Source organism: Mus musculus, chromosome 13 (assembly GCF_000001635.26).
Source record: "Mus musculus strain C57BL/6J chromosome 13, GRCm38.p6 C57BL/6J".
NCBI lineage: Eukaryota > Metazoa > Chordata > Mammalia > Rodentia > Muridae > Mus > Mus musculus.
Genome location: NC_000079.6, coordinates 66,659,622 through 66,681,124, shown reverse-complemented (window position 1 = coordinate 66,681,124; position 21,503 = coordinate 66,659,622). Strand labels below are relative to the sequence as shown.

At 39.5% G+C, this 21,503-nt stretch overlaps 1 protein-coding gene and 1 pseudogene across 1 annotated transcript; both read left to right on the top strand.

Annotated features, from left to right (window-relative positions):
• The first annotated feature begins 321 nt into the window (after positions 1 to 321).
• Zfp640 (zinc finger protein 640) lies at positions 322 to 10,851 on the top strand. The gene is made up of 4 exons (XM_030247511.1): positions 322 to 419; positions 7,795 to 7,921; positions 8,121 to 8,181; positions 9,807 to 10,851. Exons 1-4 carry the CDS (start codon positions 417 to 419, stop codon positions 10,849 to 10,851), a joined length of 1,236 nt encoding a protein of 411 aa, XP_030103371.1. The 5' UTR covers positions 322 to 416.
• On the top strand, positions 11,261 to 12,205 carry Gm18412 (predicted gene, 18412; annotated as a pseudogene).

The window sequence follows — 21,503 nt, the reverse complement described above, 5'->3', positions numbered from 1 at the left end:
AAAAGAAGGCAAGTGCTATGAGGAATGTTCAGGCAAGGTCTGAAGTCAGGATCATTGCTCACAGAGGGGAGGAGCTGGCAGCTGATTGCCTGAGCTGGAATGGTGGATTCTCCCCCCCCACACACCCCCCCACCCCGGGCAAACACAAATGCTAATGAGCTGAAAAGGGCCTCCTGAGGTCTGGAAAAGCTCCACCCTTCGACAGGAAGCACACTTTAACATTGAGGTGGGGTAAGACTCAGTGGCCAATCAAGGTCGCCAGGCAGATATGCCAGTCAGACAAAGAGGCGGGATCTTCCGGGTGCCTTTCTAGAAGATCGCTGTGGCTGTGCAGGCTTGAATGGTTCTCTGTGTCCTGCTCTGAGATCTGCTGTCGGGTGCATTGAGGGGACCTCAGGAAGCTCTGAGATTTAGACATGGTGAGCACAGGATCACTGCCCACAATGGGTAGGGGCAGGTGGTTGAGCCGTGGGAGATGGGGTGGTGGGTCCTTTCTGGGGCTGCATGGGAAGCATCATCCAAATATGACCACCTGTGAGGTCTCAGGCAGTGACCTCTGAATAACTTCATTATCATAGCTGATTCTGAATCTGTCCAAAACATTTAGACCAGTTGCTTTCTTGTAGAAACATGGGTGGTTTCTTTGACTCTGCAGCACAAAATGGTCCAAACACTTTTTTCATTTCTAGTAGACATTGAGAAGACATATATGAAGCTAATAGGTCTGCTTCCATACGTTACTTGTTTTTGTTTTATTTAGCTTTTAGTTTCTTTCTGTTGCAGTTTTTCATATTTCTTTGCTTTATATGTTTAGAGTTTTGATAGTTTGTGGCACAAAGACTTTTTTGGACCAATATGTTTGCTATTTTGGATGTTTCTTGTACTTTAATAGGTATTTTCTTCTTCTTTTTTTCAAAAAGATTTATTTATTTATTATATGTAAGTACACTTTAGCTGTCCTCAGACACTCCAGAAGAGGGCATCAGATTTTGTTATGGATGGTTGGGAGCCACCATGTGGTTGCTGGGATTTGAACTGGGGACCATCAGAAGAGCAGTCGGCGCTCTTAACCACTGAGCCATCTCGCCAGCCCGGTATTTTCTTCTTTAGTTTAGAAAATTTTTCATTTATGATTTCACTGAAAATATTTTCTGGACCTTTGAGCTGATATTCTTCTGCTATTCCAATAATTTCTACTTTTCACCTTCTCATATGTTGCAGAATTCCTGATTATTTAGTGCCAGGAAACATTTGGAATCCATATTTTTTGACCAATTTTTCATTTTTTTCTATTCATCTTTAATGCCTGATAGTCTTGCTTCCCTTCCTGGCCCATGGGTGAACCTTGCCTCTGTATTTGTCAGTGTACAGCAAATTCAATAGCCTTCTCTTAGGGACTTAGCAAATGCTTAAGTTGTTACCTGTCTCCATCACCTGCTGCTGTTGTCAGGTGTGCTTTATATACATGAACCACCAGCTACAGCAGCTCTGTGCTTTGTTCCCTGTCTCTGTTCTCTGCACATGCTCCCCCCCCAACCCCCATTCTATTTCCCTATCCTTGTTGCTGTCTCTCTCTGCTCTCTGTCTGTGTGCCTGTCTAAAGCTCTTTTGTGCACAGCTATACCTTCCACTATGTTTTCACTCCTTTCCCATTGCCCAAACAACCATTTTTCCACTGTATCTATTGCATGTTTTAATTTCTCAGGACCTGCTGTGATAGGATAGCTTAGATTTCTTGGTGATATATTTTCCTGGCTATTATTCATTATATTCACTTGCTGGTGTCTAGGCCTCTATGTTTGAGGTGATTTGGTTTCTGGGTTCGTACTGTTTGGGTGGGTGTTTTAACCCGGATTACTGGTTGATATATGGATTTATTTATTTATTTTTGGTTTTCTGAGACAGGGTTTCTCTGTGTAGCCCTGGCTGTACTGTAATTCACTCTGTAGACCAGGCCTTGAACTCAGAATACTGCCTGCCTTTGCCTCCCAAGTTCTGGGATTAAAGGCGTGGGCCACCACGCCCAGCTGATACCTGGATTTTCACTGTGTTGACTGAGGGTTGCCTCTGTGATGGACCCGTTTGAAGGGTATGTTCAGGAGGGAATGCTTACTAATGTTGGAAGGTGGAAAAAGAGGCAGGCAGAAAGAGATGATCTTAGCAACCCACAAGGAGACATAGTCAGGAGAGAGATTAAGCTGCCTTTGTTCTTTGGTAAAGTGCTAGGGACAACTGTGTAAATTACATCTGGGATGGCACATAGTGTGGTAGATCTATGGAAGCTTACTTTGTGTCCTTTCAGGCATGGCATGAGGTTGAGCAGTATGTGTCTGCCCAAGTGGGGGCTGAGCAGAAGGATGAGGCAGGAAAGGAAGGGTAGGTGGGGATTATCTGTGGTAGCTATAGGAGGCATGCACAGGGGGAGAGGAAACTTGTACTGGTATTTTGTCCAGTGGTAAGGGCAACTGATATTAGGGTCTGCAGTAACATAGTGGGGTAGGTCTTTGGACACATTACCTAGTCTACTGGCAGGCACTTATATTAGGGTGTGCAGTACAGATAGTGAGGTAGGTCTTTGGTCAAATTACCTAGTCTACTGGCAGGCACTTATATTAGGGTCTGCAGTAACAGATAGTGGGGTAGGGCTTTGGACACATTACCTAGTCTACTGGCAGGCACTGATATTAGGGTCTGCAGTAACAGATAGTGAGGTAGATCTTTGGTCAAATTACCTAGTCTACTGGCAGGCATGGCTTGTCGATGAACAGGAGTATTTTCCAATAATAATGGGCTCAGGCACAGGGTGAGTTGTAAAGCTCAACCAATTGCGGTTTTTGAGAGTGCACAAAGAACACTTGAGCAAACATCCTATGAGCAGCCAGTGAAGGTACAGCAACAGGGTCAAGCTACATCTAGATAACTAATACACCTTGCAGGGAAAAAAAATGTTAGATTAGCCATCATGGTTGTCAGATAGTTTTTGCCTCATGTTTGGTTCCTGCAGATTATGCCAGATATACAGTTTTCAAAATATTAGGTTGCTGACCTGTATGGAAATTCCCCAGCCTTGCTGTAACTACAATATATATCCAGCACCTCTATACTTGGTCTCTCATTTTGGACCCGATGCCAGGTTGACTGGTGTCAGACCCTGTTACTGAGCCCATAATAAAAAACCTTGTGTGTTTGCATTGTAATAAGATCCTTGGTTGTCATTGAGGTTCCTGTGACTTGGGTATAATATCTTGGTGCGTTGACTGAAACTCCAAGACCTCCAGGACTCAGAACAGAGGTGTTGAAAGGCCAGCTGTTAGAATGTGTCATTGTTGTTCTTTGTATCAATGGCTTGTCTGTCACATTTGTATCCGTGTGTCTTGGTTTTCGTATTTTTCTTGATTATTCCTGGAGGGAGATGACTAAAGTGAACTTGGAACCATGGTACAGTGGGTGCACTGGAGAGTTGTAGCCACAGTGCCTTGGAAGATGTTCCATAGTCTGGTATAGAGGATGGTGCGCCCTTGGTCTAAAGTGCTTGGAAGGTTAGAGCACACTTGAAACCCTGCTTCATAAGAGTCATAGCTGCCATCCTGTCTTCATCTTCTCCTCTGTACACATGTATGAATCTGCTGGGTAACCTTTACTGACACCTTGTGACTTTCTCTCATGTGTGTGGTACTTTATTATTCTGTGACTGAGAGAGAGGAAATAAGATTTTTTTCCATCCTATTGATTTAGTGACTAAATCATCATCTGGGGTTAAATCCTTCTTCCTAAGAGGACCTACACCCACTAGATTGCCCATTATAGAGAGCTCTTGGAGACCCAATCCAGGGCAAAACCAGGCTCTCCCTATCCTGTTTTACAGGGTGGAAAGGACAAAGACCTCATTTTCCCCTCCTGATCAACCCTGTTCCCAGTCCATATGTGACTCTGTAGTTTTGGACTCCGAACTGTCATTAGAGGGAAAGTTGTTCTTCATCCACTGCAACAAAGTTAACATATCTCATTAGACCAGCAGTATTAATTGTAGGCTTGTGGTGCAAAGTTCTCTGTTCACCTTCCAGCTGCTTTAGCCACCTCTTTGGTAGCACTAGCCAGGGAACGAGGGGTTGAAGATACCTCACACCAGAGCAGCAAAGCCTCTGAACTCCTCATTCCACTGTATCCTGCCCTGCTCTAAGCCAGGTGACCTCCCGATTTTTTCCTGGCTAAGCCACAACTCCACCTCTCTCTTGTGGTGACAGGGGCTCCTGTAATTGATATGGTTAGCACATCTTGGAGAATAATCCAAGAAACAGTGTTTGTCCTTCATTATTTTCCTTCATATTCTAGCTCCAGTTTCTATTCTAACTTTCCAGAATGGTGGACAGTGATCTGACCGAACCATGTACAGCAACCATCTAGTGTCTGAGGTGCTTTTGCTTGCAGGAGTCTATTCAGCAGCAGAGTAGCAAGTTAGAACAACAACAACAAAAAATTGGTATAAAATGGTGATTTTGCTGCTGGACAGAATCTACGTTCTCTTTTGGAGGAATGTGGAAAATATCAAAAATTGAGATGTCAAAAGTCATAGAAAGCTGTAGATGGAGCTTAACGGTTGTAGTCATAGAACCTGAAAGATTCGGGTGTTGGCAGTAATGCAACCAGAGGAAGTGGAGGTCACAGCATGTCAGTGGAAAATCGACTCTGTGAAAACTTTAGCTAGAGGTCATTTGTGTAACATTTTGTCCAAAAAGATTTCTTATTCAGGTTTTTCTATGAGATATTGAGTAGGGAAAAGTTTAAAAATAATTGCCTGATTTGTATATTTTTATTCTATTTATATGTATTTGTTCTCTTTTCCCATTTATATATTTATTCAATATATATTCCAATTGCAACCCCCTCCCCTTTCCACATTACACAGTCCCTCATCCTTAACTCCTTTTCATCTACCCAGGGAGAGTGGGGACCACCTGAGTATCCCCCCAACATGACAAGTCAAGTCTCTGCTACTGAGGTCAGACAAGGCAGCCAAGTTAGGGAACAGGTTGGACAGACAGACAACATCTTAAGGGACATCCCCACACTCTATTTGTTCCAGGACCCATGTGAAGACTGAAGCACATTTACTGCATATATGGTGGGGCCTTGGCCCACCCTGTGTTTGCTGTTTGGCTGGTGAGTCACTCTCTGAGAATCTCCTAGTGTACAGATTAGTTGACTCGCTGGATCTTCTAATAGACTTCCTGTTTCTTCGCAGGCCCTCAATCCTTTCCCCCAACTCTTCCAAAAGACTCCCTGAGCCCTGTTCGATGATAGGCTGTGGGTCTCTGCATCTTTCAATCAGGTGCTGGATGGAGACTCTCAGAGGACAGTTATGCTAAGCTACTGTCTGCAAGTATAACAAAGGACCGTCACTAATGTCAGGATTGGTGCTTGCCCATGGGATGGGTCTCAAGTTGGTAGGGTATGATTTGTCCATTCCCTCAGCCTCTGCTCCATCTTTGTGCCTGCATTTCTTGTAGACAGGACCAATTTTGGGAGCAAATGTATTTGGTCCATATACTGTGCTTAATTTTCCACTAGAGGTACTTCCTGGTAGCAAGATGTGGCCTCTTGAGGGTCCATACCTTTCTGCCATGCATCTCAACTAAGATCAACCCCATATTATCCTTGGTGACCTCTCATTCCTGGTCTCTGGCACAACCTAAAGATTCCCCACCGTTCCATACCCCTCCCCCTCAAGCTGCAGAATTTCATTCATATTCCTGACTCTCTGACCAACTCTTGTCTCTCACAACACCTGTTCCTCGCCACTTGCCCTTCCCCTTACTTATCCACTCTCCCATCCAGTTCTCTCTCTTTCTACCATCTGCCTCCTCTGACTGTTTTATTCCCCTTTTGAATGAGATTCAACAATGCTCATTAGGGCTTTTCTTCTTGTTTAGCTTCTTTGGTTCTATGGAATATAGTGTGGATATCCTGTACTTTATGATTAATGTTCACTTGTGAGTACATATATTCATGTCATTTTGTTTCTGGGTTACCTCACTCAGGATGAAAGTTTCTACCTGTATCCATTGTCCTGGAAAATTCATGATGTCCTTGTTTTTAATAGCTTATTATTATTCCATTTTGTAAATAAACCACATTTTCTGTATTCGTATTTCGGGTGAGGGACATCTGGATTGTTTGCAGTTTCTAGTTGTTACAAATAAAATAGGATATGTCTCTATTTGGGCAAGTTTTCATGGCCATTCCCTCAGTCTCTGATCCAGCTTTGCCTCTGCATTTCTCTTTGACAGGACAAATATGTTCTTTGTGTCTACAGCGTTGTGGTTTAAACTGATTCATAATTTTCCTAATTCAAATTTTTAGCAAAATTTTAGTAATGTTATAGTTTAAACTGGTGTACCTCATGTTTCTGCAAGATGAATACAGAACTGCAGTTAATGTATAATTCTTGGTAGGAACTTCAGTGCAGAACTATGGGTTCTTTCTATCATTTTTGTTTCCTTGGGTGACATTTGCAGGGGAGTGAGGGTCTTTCTTCTCATGCACCCATACATTCACCATTTGGTCTCTGTCCCTAAAGCACATAAGATACAGTAGACACATTTGCTATTCAATGCTAAACTATTTTGCAAGCCTGGTGGTTTTATGTTTTTAATTTTATTATTTTGGATTTTGTTGTTCGAGATAAAATTTCTCTGTGAAACCCTTTTTGTCCTGTTAGTAGGTATAGACACCACATCAGCCACCCATCATGTTTCTGTACAATAAGCATGTGCTTCTGTGCAGTTCTTTATCCACATCTTCAATTTTGAAATTTGACTAAATATATAGGTATATTCTATTTTCCAGGATGACATATGCTTATGACATCAATACTACCTGAGGCTTCAGAGTCATTGAATTCTGGGTATATGATGATCTGCCTAACTCTTCTGTTTGTTCTTTGTTTTTTGAGTAAATGTAATTATTTTTCTGTGTGCATGAATATGAATATCATGCGTGCCTCATTTTTACTGTTGTCAGTAGGTGGTATCAAAACTCCTGATCTTGAAGTAATGGGTTGTTGTTGGTCCCCATAAATGCTAAATATTGACCACAATTATGTGGAAGACCAGCAAGAGCTTTCCACAGCTGAGCTATCTTTCCTGCCCTATGTTGCATATTTGTTATCAACATTTATACTACTAGTATTTTAATTGGTCCATTTGTAACTCTTTAAAAATTCATTCTTTTTTAGCAAAATTTTATTAATGTTGCAATTTAAACTGATGTACTTCATGTTTCTGCAAGATGGATACAGAACTGCAGTTAATGTATAATTCTTTGTAGGAACTTCAGTGCAGAACTATGGGTTCTTTCTATCATTTCTGTTTCCTTGGGTGCTATATGCAGGGGGAGTGAGAGTCTTAATGTGTAACTTTTGCTGTCCTGGAATTGGTTGCATAGATGATGCAGGCCTCCAGCTTGAGGAAATACACCTTCCTGTGCCTCTGATTAAAGTCATGAGCAAATACCTCCATCTTGTCCAATATTTTTGTAGTTAGTAATTGTTCATACAGTTTCTCAGATGTGGGCTTGGTACTGTTGATCTGTATCCCCTTGCAATCTCCCTCTCAATTGGCATTTCCCTTGCAAGGCTATATCCTAGGCAAAAGGTTCAACAGCAACAGAGGTGAACATTATAATTCAATTTCTTTCTAAAAAGACATGGTGATTAGAATACAACTTCTGTGTCAGGTAATATGTAGTGATGTTAGTATCATGCTTTGTATTGCACATGTTTCTGGGATATTTTAGGATGCAGTGACTTTTGACGATGTGCATGTGAACTTCACTAAAGAAGAATGGAATTTGCTGGATCCTTCCCAGATGAATCTCTACAAAGATGTTATGTTGGAGACCTACTGGAACCTTACTTCTATAGGTAAACTGTGAATTTTCTTTTGCTTTTCAAATTAAGCGAAAAAATGTTTTTTGGTTATTGATGATCTTCTGTTATTTAAATTTAGAACAAGTAAGATTGAGGTGAAAAAATCAGGTTCACAGCTGTGAAAATTTACAGTAACTTCAATTATTCCTAATTTCTAATAACATATCATTCATTTTCTGCTGCTGTATATTAGGTTACAAATGGGAAGACCATCACATTGAAGAACCATGTCAAAGTTCTCGAAGACATACAAGGTAATTTTCATGTGCAAGCTGATAGCAATATGTCTGTGAGGAAATTGTAATAAGTTCTGGAAGTTCTAAAGGAAAGCAAGAGTGTCAAATATCAGTCCATTACCTGTAGCTATGATTATGATATTCTCGAAAGTGCGTGTACCTCAGAGTCTATTATCTGATTTGTGGTTCCAAGGCATTCCTCTAAGAATGGAAACAAGGAAACAATGCCTTAAGAGATCCCTTTATTTGATTTGTAGCTCCATTAAACCTATGCTATGGAACTACCACTCTGTATAGTCTCATAATATTTAAATGTTGCACATTGAATAGTGATGTGCGTGTGTCTATATATATATATATATATATAACCTTCTAGGAAGCAAATATTTCAAGGTAAAGTTGGTGATACTTATATTCTTGCAGACTCATTCCTAACTTTATAGAGGTCAGTTTATGAGAGTCAAGAATCTTGAGTGGAGAAACCTTAATCCATATATAGCATGTCTACAAGGAACAAAATGTCAACTGTTGTGAATGCAATGTGGAAAACTTTCATTTGTTCTTCTTTTAATGGGTATATCAAGTGTCAAATGGACAAAACCATGAGAGTCTATGAACATTGAAAATAGCAACACACCTCTTTCCAGAACAATGAGAAGATATGTAGTTTTCTGACTTTGTTAGACTTTTTGAATGTGATAGGAGTTTTTGATTAATTGGTTTTCTTACTATACTGAGAACATCTTCAAAGTCACACCGAGGAAAAAATGTGGAAATTCATCTGTTTGTCCTGCTTCACAGTGCTAATATGCTGTGATTCACACTACAGGGAAATTATGAATGCTATCAGTTGTAAAAAGCTCTGCATTGCTTCATTGTTCTTCAGGTACGGGAAATACGTCATATAGAAATCTCATATAGAAAAAGGTTGTTTTATATATATATGTGTATATATATATATATATATATATGTGCCATGTTATAAATGCTCTTACCATCACAGCTGTTTTCAAAGAGGCAAAACAACCCATAGAGAGGGCGAACACCATGAACATGCAAAGTGATAAAAACTTAAGATCTGATAATTCTTTTTTTTTCTTTTCCATTTTTTATTAGGTATTTAGCTCATTTATATTTCCAATGCTATACCAAAATTCCCCCATAGCCACCCACCCCCACTCCCCTACCCACCCACTCTCCCTTTTTGGCCCTGGCGTTCCCCTGTAGTGGGGCATATAAAGTTTGCATGTCCAATGGGCTTCTCTTTCCAGTGATGGCCGACTAGGCCATCTTTTGATACATATGAAGCTAGAGTCAAGAGCTCCGGGGTACTGGTTAGTTCATAATGTTGTTCCACCTATGGGGTTGCACATCCCTTTAGCTCCTTGGGTACTTTCTCTAGCTCCTCCATTGGGAGCCCTGTGATTCATCCATTAGCTGACTGTGAGCATCCCTAACCCTGATAATTCTTTATTATTAGACCAACCTGTAAAATTAATTAATATAGATAAAATGATCGATAAAGGTAATGAGTGTGTTAAAGCTTTCACATGTGCCAATTATCATTCCAGGCATGTAAGAAGTCATAGTTGGAAGAAACTCTATGAATGTAATCAATGTGGTAAAGCCTTTTCCTCTCACAGTAGTCTCAGATATCATAAAAGAACCCATACTGGAGAGAAACCTTATGAATGTAATCATTGTGGTAAAGCCTTTGCAACACCCAGTCATCTCCAAAGACATAAAAGAACCCATACTGGAGAGAAACCTTATGAATGTAATCAATGTGGTAAAGCCTTTTCCTCTCACAGTAATCTCAAATATCATAAAAGAACCCATACTGGAGCAAAACCTTATGAATGTAATCAATGTGGTAAAGCCTTTGCAAGATCTACTAGTCTTCAATATCATAAAAGAACCCATACTGGAGAGAAACCTTATGAATGTAATCAATGTGGTAAAGCCTTTTCCTGTCACAGTGGTCTCAGATATCATAAAAGAACCCATACTGGAGAGAAACCTTATGAATGTAATCAATGTGGTAAAGCCTTTGCTACATCCAGTCATCTACAATGTCATAAAAGAACCCATACTGGAGAGAAACCTTATGAATGTAATCAATGTGGTAAAGCCTTTTCCTCTCACAGTAATCTCAAATATCATAAAAGAACCCATACTGGAGCAAAACCTTATGAATGTAATCAATGTGGTAAAGCCTTTGCAAGATCTACTACTCTTCAATTTCATAAAAGAACCCATACTGGAGAGAAACCTTATGAATGTAATCAATGTGGTAAAGCCTTTTCCTGTCACAGTGGTCTCATATATCATAAAAGAACCCATACTGGAGAGAAACCTTATGAATGTAATCAATGTGGGAAAGCCTTTTCCTGTCACAATAGTCTCAGATATCACAAAAGAACCCATACTGGAGAGAAACCTTATGAATGTAATCAATGTGGTAAAGCCTTTGTAGCAACTACTGCTCTCCAAAGACATAAAAGAACCCATACTGGAGAGAAACCTTATGAATGTAATCAATGTGGTAAAGCCTTTTCCTGTCACAGTAGTCTCATATATCATAAAAGAACACATACTGGAGAGAAACCTTATGAATGTAATCAATGTGGTAAAGCCTTTGCAAGACCTGCTTATCTCCAACATCATAAAAGAACCCATACTGGATAGAAACCTTATGAATGTAATCATTGTGGGAAAGCCTTTTCCTGTCACAATAGTCTCAGATATCACAAAAGAACCCATACTGGACAGAAACCTTATGAATGTAATCAATGTGGGAAAGCCTTTTCCTGTCACAATAGTCTCAGATATCACAAAAGAACCCATACTGGACAGAAACCTTATGAATATAATCAATGTGGTAAAGCCTTTTCCTGTCACAGTGGTCTCAGATATCATAAAAGAACCCATACTGGAGAAAAACCTTATGGATGTAATCAATGTGGTAAAGCCTTTGCAAGACCTGCTTATCTCCATTGTCATAAAAGAACCCATACTGGAGAGTAATCTTAGGATAATTATCAATGTGGAAAGACTCTTCACAAGGGAGAAGTCAACAAAGACAAAAAAAAAAACACATAGTGGAGAGAAATCTTAATGTAACCAATGTGGTAAAAGCCTTTTCACAAAGTAATTATCTCTAAAAGATAAAAGAACCAACCCATTTTGGAGAGAAACCTTATGAATGAAAGCAATGTGGTAATGAAGTCTTTGCATGTTCCACTTGTCTCCAAAAATAAAAGATCCCATACTGGAAAGAAACCTCATGAACATAATCAATGTGGTAAAGACTTCGCAACTTTGTAATCTCCATTATTCTAAAAGTACACATACAGGAGAGAAACCTTATGAATGTAATCAGTGTTGTAAAGCATTTCAAGTCACAGTCATCTGCAATGACATAAAAGATCACATACAAGAGAGAAACCTCATGAATGTTGTCAATGCAGTAAAGCCTTTGCATGTCATATTCTTCCCACGTACACAAAATACAGCACACTGGGGAGAACCCTCATTATTGTAATCACTGTGGTAAAAACCTTGGCAATTTACTGTCATCTGCAACTACTTAAAAGAACACATTCAAAAAAGTAACTCTTTCCATTTTTCCAGAGTACTAATCCCTTGTGTGACACAGTCATCACCCCATACATAAAAGAACACATATGGCAGAAAAACTGCATGAATATAATGAATAAGGTAATCCCTTTTGAGGCCATAGTCATCTCCAAATACACGGAAAAACTGTGCAGGAGAGAAACCTTATGAATGTAATTGATATGAGAAAACATTTACATATCACAGTCATTTCCAAGTACATAAATGAGCACATAGTTGAGAGAAGCCCTGTGATCGTAATAAAAGTGTTAAAGCCTTTGCGTGTCACTGTACTCTCCAAATACTTAAAGGAACACACGTTTTAGAGAAACCTTACAAATGCAATGAATGTGGGAAAGTCTATGCATATCACTATAGTCCCCAAAGACATAAAAGAACACATAATGGAGAGAAATATTTTGAGTAGGCTCTCCCAGCCTGAAGCAGGCTGATTCCGACTTTGACCTTGCTGCCACTGAGAATTAGACCACCTTGGGTGGAGCCTTCCTGCCTAGATGGCTCTGTTGTTAAGCCACTGCTGCTGTTCTCCTTCAAGAGTTTCCTGCCTGCTGAGAGGCCCCTGAGATATTCCAGAGACTACAGTACCCTGTCCTGCACTGTCCTCACCAGCAGCTGGTTCCAGTCACCAAGAATGGATTGGCAGGAATGGTCTCCTCCCCTTTATAAGCACATTTGCTATTAAACATTTGAGCTTTGATCAGGAACCTTGACTTAGCTCCATTATTTCTCTTGACCGTCTAGTTCTCTTTCAGCTCCAGTTTGACTCCCAGGTGTATCACTTTTCTTGTGAGCTGCAGGTTGGCTCCCAACATTTGTGAATGTTGTCAAGTTGGAAAATCCTTTACATGCCACTGTAGTCTCTGAATACATAAAAGAACACATACTAGAGAGAAACCTTGTCAATATAACCAATGTGGTAAAGCCTTTGCATGTCCTAATCATACTTAAATGTATGAAAGTATTTATAGTAGATATAAGCTATGTTAATTTGAATATGCTTGGCCCTAAGCAGTGGCACTATTAGTAGGTGTGTCTTGTAGGAATAGATGTTACTTTTTTGAAGGAAGTGAATTACTGGGGTGGTGGAGTTTGGAGCTTTGGCCAGTATAAAACAGCCCCACCCACTGTTTGGCTGGAAGATAGTCTCTTCCTGCCAGCCTTCTCATGAAGATGGAGAACTCTCAGCTCCTTCTTTAGCATCATAGCTGCCTTCATGCTGCCATGCTTCCTGTTATAATGGTAATAAACTAAGTATTTGAAACTGTAAGCCAGGCCCAATTAAATATTTACCTTTAAAACAGTTGCCTTGGTCACAGTTTGTCTTCTGAGCAATGGAAATTCTTTCTAAGACAGAAGTTAGTACCTCAGACTTAAGTATTGCTATGATAGGCCTGGCCATGTTTTTGTTTGGAGCAATGTGGAATTTTAGACTTTGGATTTGTACATGCATTAAGTGGAACTTAATGTGACATCCTAGGAGGAATGTGGAACACATAGGCACTGGAGAGCGATTTGAACTCTGTATATGTTTTTAATGATGTTTTGCTTAAGAATGTTGTTGCTTTTTGACCTTGTCTGATGAGTGTTGCATTGACAAAAGAATTATCAGGAAAGCCAGCATAGCCTTTGTCTTTTGTTTACTCTCATGATGATTGTTTTGATCAAGCATAATCTTAGAATGGAAAAATGTAAAATGTAAGGTTCAATAAGAAAAGGCTCTCTGGGTGTGGTGGTACAAGTGCCTTTAATCCCAGCACTTGGGAGGCAGAGGCAGGCAGATTTCTTAGTTCAAGGCCAGCCTGGTCTACAAAGTGAGTTCCAGGATAGACAGGGCTACACAGAGAAACCCTGCCTCAAAAAAAAAAGAAAGAAAGATAGAAAGGATGGAAGGAAGGAAGGAAGGAAGGAAGGAGAGAGAGAGAGAGAGAGAGAGAGAGAGAGAGAGAGAGAGAGAGAGAGAGAGAGAGAGACTCACCAGGATGTTTAATGAACCTAAATCTTGTGATCAAAGATATTATATGACATTAAGGGAAAGGTGATGTTAAGGCAAGATTCCGTCCAGGTAAACTTGTGGATTTGCAGTTTTAGGAAGGAGAACTATATCACATTAGGAATGATTGTTACCTGGTTATTCTTTTCATGTGGACATAAGGAGATATAAATATTTTTCAAATTAACAAGGGATGGAGTGTGATTACTGTTCTGAGTTTACAATTTAACATCTAGATGGAAATTCTTAGGTTCAGGCATGGTGGTACATGCTGTTAATCCCAGGAGATAAGAGTCAAGCAGATAATCTGGATCAAGTTATCCTGCTGCAGAATTTTAGGTGAAGGAAAGCTTAAGTCCGGGCATGGTTTTCCATGCTTTTTATCCCAGCATTCAATAAACAGGGATACACAGATCTCTGAATTCAAGGTAAATCTACTGAGCAAGTTCCAGGACAGGCAAGCTTAGGCAGTGTGAAGTTGTTGAAAATTTGAAAGCTGGTGATCATGTAATAGAAAGGCCATGGTCCAGACCCAGCAAGTAGCTTTGTCCCTGTGGCTCTGGCTTTAGAGGCAAGCATAGAAGGGACTACTTAGACAATTGATGTTGGTTAGCTGTAGATAAAAAATTATGGGTGATGAAGAAGAAACCAGCATCACTGAGGTGGAACCTTCTGGTAAGTGTTTTCTGGAAGGAAAAGATGCTGTGTTCCACAGATGCCCAAAGTTGTACCTTGTGATGCTTCTGGACTTGGTCATGTGTGAGAACTACCCAGGTAGTCTTAGTTTCGAGGCATGAAGGGGTCATGTAGACCAGCTAAGACATGGCACAATGAAGAGTATTTGAGAGGAAAGCAGTGCACCCCTATTCCAGCAGGAAAACCCAGCATATTGAAGGTGTCAGTCCCATGAGATGAGCAGAAAGAACAGCAACAGCAGTAGAGTGAAGTCAACCAGAACCTAGGGTGCTATAGAGAAAAAAGCTGGAGAAGTCACCCACTTTCTTTTGAGGAGTGCAAAAGATCATGTGTAGATCCCAGCCAGTGGAACATGAAGATGTAATATTGTAGTTACCTTGGAGACCCCATGATTTTGAGATGCTAGAGCTATGGGATAAGTGCTCAGGAAAACTGCTTTCCTGAAAAAAGTCCAGCCAAAGAGAAAGAATTGTGCTGGAGTGAAATAAGCAGAAAGGGTTTGAAGAACACTTGAAATCAGACATGGATATGCAGAGTTTGGAGACTGACCTTCTTTGGTCCAGTATTTCCTCACAATGCTATTCAGAAATAGAAAAGTTTCTGGGCAGTGGTGGTATGCGATTTAATCCCAGCCCATGGGAGGCAAAGACAGGTGGATTTCTGAGTTCGAGGCCAGCCTGGTTTACAGAGTTAGTTCCATGACAGCCAAGCCTACACAGGGAAAAGGGAAGTATATCCTGTCAATTTGGAAGTATGTAATGTGCTATTTGTTTTTGTAAATATAGGGGATTATAGTTAGGTGATTGGATGAATCTCAGATGATGAACTTTGGATTTTATTTATTTGTGAGACTGCTATAGATGATGAGTCCTTTTGAAATTGAATCTCATATATTTTGATGTATTCTGTTTTATGCTATGTGTAAGTGTGGTCCCCCTACACCCATGTGTTTGAACAATGAAATGTGGGCCAACAAGTGGAATGTGGTATCTTGAAATCGGTTGACTCAAGGAGTAGCAATGTCAGAAGGTGTGGCCTTGTTGTAGGAAGTGCATCAATGTTAGGGTGGTCTTTGAAGTTCCACCAAGTGCTGAAGAGACCCTCCTGTGTGATCCCTAGAAGACAGTCTCTTCCTGGTTGCCTGTGGATCAAGGTGCAGAACTCTCAGCTCCTTCTTCAGCATTATATTTACCTGCATGCCTACTATGCTTCCTGCTATGATGAAAATGGATTAAACCTCTAAAACTGTAACTCAGCCCCAATTAAATGTTAGCTTTTACAAGAGGTGCCTTGGTCATGAAATCTATTCCTAGCAATGGAAATTCTAAGACAGAAACCCTGTGAGTGCAGTTAATATAGTGAAGCCACTGCACAATTCTGTATTTTTCTTCATCATATAAGAATTTGTACTGGGAAGAAATTTTGTGAATGCAGTTAGTATGGTGAAACTTTTGCACACCTCTATAGTTTTAATCATTATGAAACTATTAATACTGGTGAGTAATTCTATGAATACCAGCAATGTGATAAAGCCTTTCTGGTATGGGGTGACTGAGGTCCAACACATCTCAAACACAGGATAATGCAAATGATAATAATTTATTATAATCAAGTCACTACTCATCAATAAGGGCCAAAAATATACTCAGAAGCTTAGCTGCAATACCCCAGCCCCTCCTTGAATCAGAAAGTTATACATCTTCCAAACCTTCAGGTTATATAAAAGTATATAAGCTGCAGGATTGAAACCACAACATCCTGTGCCAAGTTACAGCTACATCTCCCCATATCATGATTTTTCTCTGTTGTTACTTTATGTCAAATGATACAAGATGTAGGTTTTATGGTCTAGCATATCATAGCCATTTGTTCTTTTGTGATTAGGAACGGGCACTATGTTTTGAGGAATAAAACACAAGTAACAGAAATTATACTTAGGAACAGTCATCATTTTGGTGGGAACAAAACATGAATAGTGAAACCTGGCCGGATATTGTTAAGTACACAGGTCACTAGGACTTGGGACTTGAACTTAGTTTCAACCTCAGGTTAAATGGAGAGTGATAAGAAAAAGGCAGTTCTTAGGACAATTTTCTTTTGCTTGTTCCTGACAGTTAGATATCATAGTTCTCTTCAAATACATAACAGAATACATATTGGAGAAAAATCTTAAATGTAATCAATGTGATTAAAAGCTGTTCACAGCACAGTTATCTATGAACATAAAAGAACACATCATGGAGAGAAAGCCTATGGATAAGCAATGTGTTCAAGCCTTTGGACATAGCAGTAAGCTGAGAATCCATGAGAAAAAGTCATAATGCAGAGAAAACCCATAAACACAGTCAATAGGTTAAGGTTTTGCACTTATTGGTATCTTTAAACAAGAGTAAACTCTTTAGTATGGACTCAATATATCAAAGCTATTACATATCACAGTAGTCTTTGGTGACCTTTAATAATACCAAAAGTAATCTGTGACTACAAAGAATGTGGTAAGATTTTAGCCTACACACTTATATTGAGTTCTTCAAGATTATTATGGGAAAAAAGTGACAAGCATCAACAATCAATTCATACATTATGATATCTATTTTGTTTGCACTTGCAAGCTCATTTGCACATTCGAAGGCTACTGCTTTTTCTTTTTCTTTTTTAGTTAATCCTGTACCCCACAAGTTTGCTAAAAGTGTTTGTCAGCTCTAGGAATTGCCTTTGGGAAGTTTTGGTTCACTTATGTATACTATAACTTCATCTGCAAATAAAGATAATTTTACTTCCTTCTTTATAATTCATATTACCTTCATCTCCTTCAGTTTTATTGATCCAGTTAAACTTTTAGATAATATTTTGAATAGATATGGAGAGAATGGACCACCTTAACTTGTTTGGGAATTAGTGGAATTAATTTGATTGTCTCTCCATTTAATTTAATGTTTTCTCTAAGCTTGCTGTAAAGTAACAATATTATGTTTAGGTATGTCCCTTGTATCCATAATCACTCCAACAATTTTATCATAAAGTGATGCTGGACATGTCAGAGAATTTTTCACCATCTGGTGAGATGATCACTTCTTTTTTTTTCCTTACACTTTAAGCACTTTCTGCTGAACCATTCCTGCATCTATTTAATGGAGCATACCTCATTGATCATGGGGGATGAGCTTTTGATATTTTTTTCTATTTTCTTTCTTTTTTTATTTGTTTTGCTTTATAAAGTGTTTTTGTGTCAGTCACTTTAAGGAAAGTTGATCTGAAATTCTCTTTTGTTGCTGAGTCTTTATTGACTGGATATTTGAGTAACCATGGGTTCACAAAATAAATCGGCCAATGTTTCTTCTCTTTCAATATTGTTGAATACTTTGAGGAGTATCCTTGTTATCCACTCCTTGAAAGTCTGCTAGGATTCTACCCCAAAACTCATGGCCTTGAAGTCTTTTTGGTGGCAGATTTGTAATGACTTCTCTTTTTCTAGGTGTTTAGGTCTGTTTAAGTTGCTTATCTTAGTTTGATTTAATTTGATAAGTGGAACCTATTGAGTAAATTATCCATCTCTTAGAATCTCCAATGCAGTGGAGTACATGCTTTTTAAAACTATGTCTTTACCTTTCTCTGGAATTCTTCATTGTCTTTTATTTTGTCCCCATTTTCATTGTAGATTTCATTAATTTGGATATCCTCTATCTTTTAATAAGTTGTTGTCTATCTTGACTAATAAAAGGCTCAAAGGCCATCTCCATGTTTCATTAATTCTTTGTAGTCTTCTCTTTCTATTTTATTGATTTCAGCCCCCAATTTGATAATTTCCGGAAGTCTACTCCCTTTTTTCATTTCTCCCTCGCTTCTTTCTGTTCTAGACTTTAAAGCGTGCTGCTAAATTGCCAGTATGAGAGCTCTCCAATTTTTTCATGAAGGCATTCTGTTCTATGAATGTTTTTCTTAGCACCACTTTCATTTTCTTTGTGTTCCATAAATTGTGCATGTTGCTCAATTGTTGTCCTTTTCATTGAATTCTAAAAAGTCTCTACTTTCTTCCTTTATTTCTGTCTTAACATTTCTTTCATTCATTAGTGAGGTGTGTAGCCTCCATGAGTTTGTAAGCTTTGTGTTCTCTTTGTTTTTTTGATATCCAGTTGTTATCCATGGTGGTCTGATAAGATACAGTTGTTCTTTCAGTTTTATTGTATGTATAGAGAATTGCAATGTGTCTGAATATGTGGTCAGTTTATAAGTAAGTTTCATGAGGTGCTGAGCAGAAGGTGTATTCTCTTATATTTCAGTTGAACGTTCTCTAAATACCAGCTGGATTCATGTTCATGTTGTCAGTTAACTGGACTAATTCTTTGTTTAGGTTTGGTCTGAAGAATTTGTCAATTGGTGGGAGTGGGGTATTAAAATATCTGAGTATAAATGTATGACACTCATTATGTGATTTTAGCTTTAAAACTGTTTCTTTTACAAAGGTTGCTGACCATATGTTTAAGGCATAGATGTTAAAAATTTAAATGTCATCTTTGGTGTTTTTTTTTCTCCCTTTGAGGAATCTATAGTGTCTTTCTCCAATTCTTTTGATTACTTTTTGATTAAAATCTGTTTTGCTGTATTTGTAAATGGCTGTACCAGTTTGCTTCTTTGGTCCATTTTCTTGGAATGTCTTTTTACCACCCTTTACCTTGAAGTAATGCCTATTCTTGATGTTGAGCTATATTATTTGAATACAATAGAAGGAGAGATTACGTTTAGCACCCATTCTGTTCACCTGTGTCGTTTTATTGGCAAAGTGAGGTCATTGATATTAATATCAAAGAGCAGTGATGGCTAACTCCTGGCATGTTGATATTGTTCTTGCTGCTGGTGGTCATGTTGAGGTTTGTGTGTGTGTGTGTGTGTGCTTTCCCTTTTTTACAGCTAATACAACATTATTTACTATTTATTATTACTTATTATTTACTATCTCTGTTTTCATATGTATCATTAACCTCCTTGGGTTGGATTCTTCCTTCTCTTTTTTTTCTTTTTAAAAGTTTTTTTTTAATTAGATAATTTCTTCCTTTACATTTCAAATGCTATCCCCTTTCCTAGTTTCCTCTGAGAAAGTCCCCTATACCCTCATCAGCCTTCCTCCCCAAACCACCCACTCATGCTTCCTGGCCTTGTCATTCCCCTGTACATATAATCTTTGCAAGACAAAGGGCCTCTCCTCCCATTGATGGCCAACTAGGCCATCTTCTGCTACATATGCAGCTAGATACACAATCTCTGGGGGTACTGGTTAGTTGATATTGTTGTTCCTCCTATAGGGTTGCAGACACCTTTAGCTCCTTGGGTAGTTTCTGTAGCTCCTTCCATGGGGTGTGTGTTTCATTCAATAGATGACTGTGGGCATCCACTTCTATGCTTGCCAGGCACTGGCATAGCCTCACAAGAGAGAGCTATAGCCAGGTCCTCTCAGCAAAATCTTGCTGGCATATGCAGTAGTGTCTGGTTTTGGTGTTTGTTTATGGGATGGATTCCCTGGTGGGGCAGTCTTTGGATGGTCCATCCTTCAGTCTCAGCTCCAAACTTTGTTTCTATAACTCCTTCCATAGGTATTTTGTCCCCCCCCACTTTTTTTTGATAGAGTTTCTCTGTATAGCCCTGGCTGTCCTGGAACTTACAATGTAGAGCAGGCTGGCCTCGAAACTCAGAAATCCCCCTGCTTCTGCCTCCCAAGTGCTGGGATTAAAGGCGTGTGCCACTAATGCCTAGCTTGTTCGCCCTTCTAAGAAGGAACGAAGTATCTATACTTTGGTCTTCCTTCTTCTGGAGTTTCATGTGTTTTGCAAATTTTATCTTGGGTAGTCTAAGTTTCTGGGCTAATATCCACTTATCAGTGAGTGCATATCATGTGTGCTCTTTTGTGATTGGGTTACCTCACTCAGGATGATATCCTCCATATACATCCATTTGCCTAAGAATTTCATAAATTCATTGTTTTTTTTTCTTTCCATTTTTTATTAGGTATTTAGCTCATTTACATTTCCAATGCTATATCAAAAGTCCCCCATACCCACCCACCCCCACTCCTCTACCCGCCCACTCCCCCTTTTTGGCCCTGGCGTTCCCCTGTTCTGGGGCATATAAAGTTTGTGTGTCCAATGGGCCTCTCTTTCCAGTGATGGCCGACTAGGCCATCCTTTGATACATATGCAGCTAGAGTCAAGAGCTCCGGGGTACTGGTTAGTTCATAATGTTGATCCACCTATAGGGTTGCAGATCCCTTTAGCTCCTTGGGTACTTTCTCTAGCTCCTCCATTGGGAGCCCTGTGATCCATCCATTAGCTGACTGTGGGCATCCACTTCTGTGTTTGCTAGGCCCCGGCATAGTCTCACAAGAGACAGCTACATCTGGGTCCTTTCGATAAAATCTTGCTAGTGTATGCAATGGTGTCAGCATTTGGATGCTGATTATGGGGTGGATCCCTGGATAAGGCAGTCTCTACATGGTCCATCCTTTCATCTCAGCTCCAAACTTTGTCTCTGTAACTCCTTCCATGGGTGTTTTGTTCCCACTTCTAAGGAGGGGTATAGTGTCCACACTTCAGTCTTCATTTTTCTTGAGTTTCATGTGTTTAGGAAATTGTATCTTATATCTTGGGTATCCTAGGTTTTGGGCTAATATCCACTTATCAGTGAGTACATATTGTGTGAGTTCCTTTGTGAATGTGTTACCTCACTCAGGATGATGCCCTCCAGGTCCATCCATTTGGCTAGGAATTTCATAAATTCATTCTTTTTAATAGCTGAGTAGTACTCCATTGTGTAGATGTACCACATTTTCTGTATCCATTCCTCTGTTGAGGGGCATCTGGGTTCTTTCCAGCTTCTGGCTATTATAAATAAGGCTGCTATGAACATAGTGGAGCATGTGTCCTTCTTACCAGTTGGGGCATCTTCTGGATATATGCCCAGGAGAGGTATTGCTGGATCCTCCGGTAGTACTATGTCCAATTCTCTGAGGAACCGCCAGACGGAT

What these genes read in the sequence shown, in the direction of transcription:
- Zfp640 (XM_030247511.1), top strand. An exon ending in CTGGAACCTTACTTCTATAG is followed by an intron (nt 7,922 to 8,120) that starts GTAAACTGTGAA and finishes GCTGTATATTAG; the next exon opens with GTTACAAATGGGAAGACCAT. An exon ending in AGTTCTCGAAGACATACAAG is followed by an intron (nt 8,182 to 9,806) that starts GTAATTTTCATG and finishes TTCCTCTCACAG; the next exon opens with TAGTCTCAGATATCATAAAA.